Source organism: Oncorhynchus gorbuscha, linkage group LG07 (assembly GCF_021184085.1).
Source record: "Oncorhynchus gorbuscha isolate QuinsamMale2020 ecotype Even-year linkage group LG07, OgorEven_v1.0, whole genome shotgun sequence".
Taxonomy (NCBI): Eukaryota; Metazoa; Chordata; class Actinopteri; order Salmoniformes; family Salmonidae; genus Oncorhynchus; species Oncorhynchus gorbuscha.
In genome coordinates this window covers 60,858,252-60,864,320 of record NC_060179.1, presented here as the reverse complement: position 1 = coordinate 60,864,320, position 6,069 = coordinate 60,858,252, and the positions used below count along the sequence as shown (strand labels likewise).

General features: G+C 44.7%; 1 protein-coding gene across 3 annotated transcripts in view; it reads left to right on the top strand.

The window, feature by feature from the left end:
* The first annotated feature begins 406 nt into the window (after positions 1-406).
* LOC124040150 (histone acetyltransferase p300-like) overlaps positions 407-6,069 on the top strand; it is a 50,424-nt gene continuing 44,761 nt past the window's right edge. For 2 of the 3 annotated variants that reach the window (XR_006839690.1, XM_046357053.1), the window contains exons 1-4: positions 407-962; positions 3,297-3,886; positions 5,407-5,586; positions 5,759-6,059. Coding sequence is in view for 2 of the 3 variants with exons in the window: in XM_046357053.1 (XP_046213009.1) it covers positions 869-962; positions 3,297-3,886; positions 5,407-5,586; positions 5,759-6,059 (1,165 nt within the window). In the remaining variant the exon portion in view is untranslated. The remainder of the gene's footprint in view (positions 963-3,296; positions 3,887-5,406; positions 5,587-5,758; positions 6,060-6,069) is intronic. The other variant, XM_046357054.1, reaches the window with a different exon arrangement.

Below are 6,069 nucleotides of genomic sequence, written 5' to 3'. Positions count from 1 at the left end.
AGTTGCCAGGGGCAGTTTTAGCAGGGCAGATATTTGACCGAACTGACTTGTTGGAAAAGTGGCATCCTATGTCTACATTGACATTCACTGGGCTGAAATGGCCAAATCCACTAATTTGAATGGGTGTCCACATACTTTCGTATATATAGTGTAAGTTGTATGGTGCAAACAGAGATCCTATTAAAGTATTCTAATTCCTAATTATATGGTTGCAACATGGTATTTCAGATTTGGTAGCATATCCATCATTTACCACCATGCATGCAGTTGCAATTCTGATTTAACCAGATACATTGTCATTTTTGTGTTGCATTGCAACATATAGGCTATTGAAATACAATATTCATCAATTGCATTTTACCAGACCCTGTCGACAATAGGCTATTCTATTCCCCCAAAAATTGCAGCTGCGCTGGTATATTTTTTCGCATCACCTCTTCGCCCGCGATCACAAACACGACCAACAAGGGTTTGCTACCCGACATTTATGTTCACCTTATGGTAAGGGTGGCAGAAATGACGGTCGCGTATAATCATGGAAGATAAACATTGGGACAATTTTCTCGCATCAAATGAGGCTAACGTTATATGAGTTTAGAGGAGAGCCGCTACGTGTGTCTCCCATACCGACCCCCTCCTCCTCCGCTGGCAATTTATAAAGAACAAAAAATCAGACTAGGGAGGGGGTTGATACTCCGAAGCTGAAATCGAGAGGCGAACCCAGTTAAGGAGTATTTTTTTTACACGGGACTTCCCCAAAAGGAGGGGGAAAAGTCACAATTGTGGAATCTAAAAGAAAATTAAGGTTCAAAATACGTGAGAACGTCTCCCGTTGTGGATTCCGTATATATTTTTAATTCGAGAAAATATGGCCGAGAACGTTCTGGACTCTGGCCCGCCTTCAGCCAAGAGGCCTAAACTATCCTCTCCGGCACTTTCTGCCTCCGCCAGCGATGGAAACGGTAAATATTGCTACATCTTTTTTGTTAGGGGTATTATTTATTTTGTTTATTTTGTAGTATTTTCAATTATTGTGGTATGATTCGCAAGGAAAAGGGGCCGTGTAATTGCCCACTGTTTTTGTCGCGCTAGCTAGCGAATGTGTGTCGGAGTTGCATAGCAGTAAGGCTAGTAGTAATTTCAGCACTACGATGAACGCTGGCTAGCGAGTTACGAATACGGGGCTTGCTGCATGGGTAGTTCGCTACATTATTTGTACTTAGCATTTAGTTAATAAATACTGTCAAATTAAGATGTTATGCCAACACGGCAAACATTAATTTAAATTATTATCCCCGAGATAGACATGGACGCTTTCCTTTAAGCGACACAGAACTCGCTAACGTTAGCTGGCTAATATAGTGATTGGTGTGGCAAATGGTTTTAAAAACATGTTTTATACTAAATGAGGTAGATAATTCAGCTGAGAGGCAATCCATGAAACACAAATCGTTCAACTCGTTTACAAGTTAATTCGTCCAGCCAAGTAGCTTACTTTGCTAACTAGTTATTTTTCAGGTTGCTAGTGAGCTCTAGTCAGTTCGCTAGCCAACTTTCAAAGGGAGTTGTGACAAAGCTCTCATCGCCATTCGGTGCTAACGCGCTAGCTAGCCCGCAAGCACACCAACTAAGGTTAACAGTTCACTGCAACACTTGACGTTTTTACCCTTTCAAATATAGTATTTAATTAAGTTAGGTAATTAACTTGAACTATAAGCAATTCGTACAAACGATAACGTTAGCTAGCAAACTAATTGAAGTTTCGTTCACCTGGATACTTGGTAACGTTACATGTTTCCAACTAACTTAGCTAGCTAGTCATCGTTTATAAAACTAACGATGTTAATTACATAGCTAGCTACTACTGCAGCAGGCCCATTTAGCTAGCTTGCTGGGTGAGTGATTATGTTCAAATTGCCATTAACTAGTTTTTCTGAAGATGTGGCAGAGACTGGAGGACTAAGGCTAACAACCTATACAAAAACGTCAAATTGCAGTGGTATAACATAGAACTGGGCCACAGTATTTACCACTGTGATATGTTTAGATGGCCTTCTGCAGATGCTAAATTTGCTAGCGAGTAGTAAGTAGTTTGAAATTGGACTTGGAACTGTTAGTTAATTTTGTCATTGCATAGCTAGCTAGCTAGCTACTGCCTCCCATTGCCCATATATTAGCAAACAGTACATGCTAAAGTCAGCCACTTGACACAAAATACTTTGACGACCCAAGGTACTTAATAACAGAAAAATTCCGTGCCTGTACTGCACTTTTGATATATTTTTCTCTCTCGTAGTGCTAAGAGAATGCTGTGGCTGTCCAATTTCTCCAGGGAAGGTGCTGTAGGCCTATAGCAATTCGTAAATTCTTTAGTTATTTCTTATTATTATTTTTAATTGTTGCAACTTGCTTTAGTTATTATTTTATTATTTTATTGTTGCAAAAGGCTATTCTGTATGTTACCCCAATATTCAGTGCATATCAAAATGAGGCCTGAATTTGCAAATTGGATGGACACTACAGAAACTTCAGTGACTTATGTCTTCAGGTGAGACACAATGCACTGCTTTCTGTTTGAGCGCATCTCAAGGATTCAGCAGTTGACAATGTGTCAGTGTGGGGGGATCCTTTTTTTTGTTAGAAGGCATGGAATCCCTGAATATAGCACAACAAAGAAAAGCTATTTCTTGACAATTGGTATAATTTTGTGACGCTCTGTCTTGTGTTCAATACTCTGGCACAGCTTTGCAAAATGTTTTGAAATGGACAACTACCCGTTGCCCCCCTGTTTTCCTCAGTTTCAAGACGGTTTTCTCCCATTTGTTACCTACTGAACATGACACTGGAGCCACCTGTGTCCAGAGGGTCTCTATGAACCTGGCTATCTGTGTGGTGTTAACGCAGTGTTGAGGCCCATCTGTCACTGTGTGTAAAGCTCTGTCTGCGCCGTGTTAAATCACACTCGCGGTCCGGCACAGATCGTCCGAGGCCAGCCACTGTGTGTGTGGGAGAGCGTCTGTTTGAACGGCCACCTTAATTTCAAAGCATTGGTTCTCCTCATTATACACATGTAATTCTCAGGCTATGCCAATTGGCCACCACATTTGATGCAACCATGTATGACTGTTTGAATACAGTGCACTGGAATTGGTTTTGTTAGTCATTTATTGTTATGTCAGAAAGGTACCCTGGCACACCTCTATTTCTCTCCCTTTCACTTCTTTTTCTTTCCTCTTGTTCACAATCCCCCTCTTGCTCTCTTTCTACGTACTCATGTTTTCTCCCTCCCTGCACAGATTTCGGCTCATTGTTCGACCTGGAGCACGACCTCCCTGACGAGCTCATCAATTCCTCGGAGTTGGGCCTGGTCAACGGAGGGGACCTCAGCCAGCTGCACACCAGTCTGGGGGGAGGCGGTGGAATGGGCCTGGGAGGGGGGGGTGGCCAGGATGCGGTGGCCAAGCACAAGCAGCTCTCAGAGCTCCTTCGATCAGGCGCTCCACATGCCTCCACACAGCAGGGCCAGGGTGTGGTGGGCAGCCCAGGCGGGGCCAGCATGGGCCACCTGGGGAACATGAAGGTATCCCCTGGGCCCCAGGGCATGGGCCAGCAGCAACACCTCTCACCCCAGCAGCAGGCCAGCATGATGCAGCAGCAGGTGGGTATGGTGGGTGCCATGAACAGGGGCATGATTGGGGCCCAGAAGGGCAACGGACAGCAGCAGCAAGCCATGATGGGGGGGCCGGTGATGAACGGATCCCCCAGGATGAGCTTCTCAAACCAGGGGATGGTGGGGAACAGTAACATGTTGGCTGAGACTCTGCAGCAGCAGGGCGCCGGGGGACAGGCTGGACTCAGAGTACAGCAACCTGGAGCACTGAATAAGGTTTGTATGAACCCTTCAGACAAGAGAGGAGAGATGTTTTTAATTGACGTATTCTTTAGTTTTAGGACATTGAGATGGGCATCTTTAAGCCACCCTGACCAAGAAAGCTGCTTGTGTGTATTTTTGCCTACACAATGTTAAAATTCAACAGTTGATTCACAAAAACAGGTTAAAAGAGCAGTTGTCATTATTCAAATATTAAGGATGTTTTAATCAAGGTTTAAAAGTGTACAATTCAAATGATTGGAGTTTTAGAGATCTAATGCTGTGTAGTTAAAGGCTCTGTCAGGGAGGAGGAAGACTAGTAGAGGGCATGGCTGGCATGTGGAGGGAGGGAGGAAGGAAGGTGGGGAGGGAGAATGTATGCAAAATGATGAAAGCATTCGATTAACCCCTAGCGAGCAACCAGACATTACTACAAATTGGGAGCCACGTGGAAGCCCTTGATTAATTAAGCACAGCAGTGGTCGTCTTATTCCAACATGTCAACATGAAATGTGGGGCAACCGTGGCATGGCGGATTGATAATTGGTCTGCCTGTTCTGAGCCATCATTAATGATTTAATTGAACCCTCCAAAGTTACCTGCTGCTAATTGATTAGAAAATAAGTACGTTGTCACTCTTTAGAAGTAGTTGATTTTAATTGGTGTGCAAACGGCGTGGCAGAGAAGTTGATTTGTGGTGCAAGGGAGATGGTTCTTTTAGCTTAATGGTCTTCACTGGGGCTGCGAATTTCCAGACACTTGGCGATGCGATATTATCATGATACTTTGGTGCCGATATGTCTTTTGAATCTCACGATTCTATATGTATTGCGCTGCTGCAGAGTGTCAAGGGAGAGTCATGGGAACAAGTTTTGATCAGTCATGGAAATAAGTGCCCAAAAACAAATTGGCTCCCTATTCAAAAGATCGATAACAAACTATGAAGGAAAAATACTGGCGTTTTGGTGCAGGTATAGCAAACTGGCACAAAAATAATATTGCGTTGTCAGAACAATACGATATACCATAAAATAATATCTCCATATGTAACTCTAGATTTAAATTTTTCTCCCATTACTATTTTTCACACTGTTAGTGATTAATATCCCCAGGGTTGTGCTCATTTAACAGGACTACTCTCAGTCTGAAGAAATACAATTCAAGTGATTTGAACACTTACATTTTCTAACACATTGCATATAAAAACTGTAAAAATGTATGTCAATTTATTTCACTATTTTTCTCAATCCAGTATGCTTTGTTAAAACCACAAGTGTCATACTCATTCCACGGAGGGCCAAGTGTCTGCATGTTTTCGATCCTCCATTGTACTTGATTAAGGTAATTAATTAGTAAGGAACTATCCACACCTGGTTTTCTAGGGCATACAAAACAAAAACCTGTGGACACTCGGCCCTCCATGGAATGATTTTGACACCCCTGATTTAAACCATGCCATCTCTAACCCTCCCTCCGGTCTTCCATTTCTGTCTCTCCTTATCTTCTATACATTTCCCTGCCCATCCTCTTCTCAGATGGGTATGGCGGGTAACCCAGGCCCTTATGGAGTCCCCTATGGTGAGCAGCAGGCAGGCCAGGGGCTGGGGGGAGCAGGGCTGGGCCCTCCGCTCCAGAACAAAGGCTCCATGCCCAACAGCCTGGCCCAGTTCAGCATGGACAAGAAGAGCCAGCCCATGCAGGGCATGGCTGCCATGGTAAGGAAGTTAGTTAGCTAGTCTCATACCTATCATTTCAAACTTCTGTCATGGATGCTGCCTTTTTGTGTACCAGTCAACCACACTGACCAACCCTGAACAAACTATCACAGTTGCAGTAACTTGTATATTTTCAATTATTTTATTTCCTCTTCCTCCCCTCTATCCTCAGGCCACACAGCAGTCTGCCACAGGTGTGGGCGGTGGAGCCGGAGGCACTGCAGGGTTGGTCCCCAACGCCCAGGGAGGCCTGGGGCCCGCCGTGTCTGCAGCAGCTGGGGCGCCCCCTACGGCCGACCCCGAGAAGCGCAAGCTGATCCAGCAGCAGCTGGTACTCCTGCTCCATGCACACAAGTGCCAGCGTAGGGAGCAAGCCAACGGGGAGGTGCGCCAGTGCAACTTGCCACACTGCCGCACCATGAAGAACGTCCTCAACCACATGACCCACTGCCAGGCCGGCAAGTCCTGCCAGGGTGAGCTGAT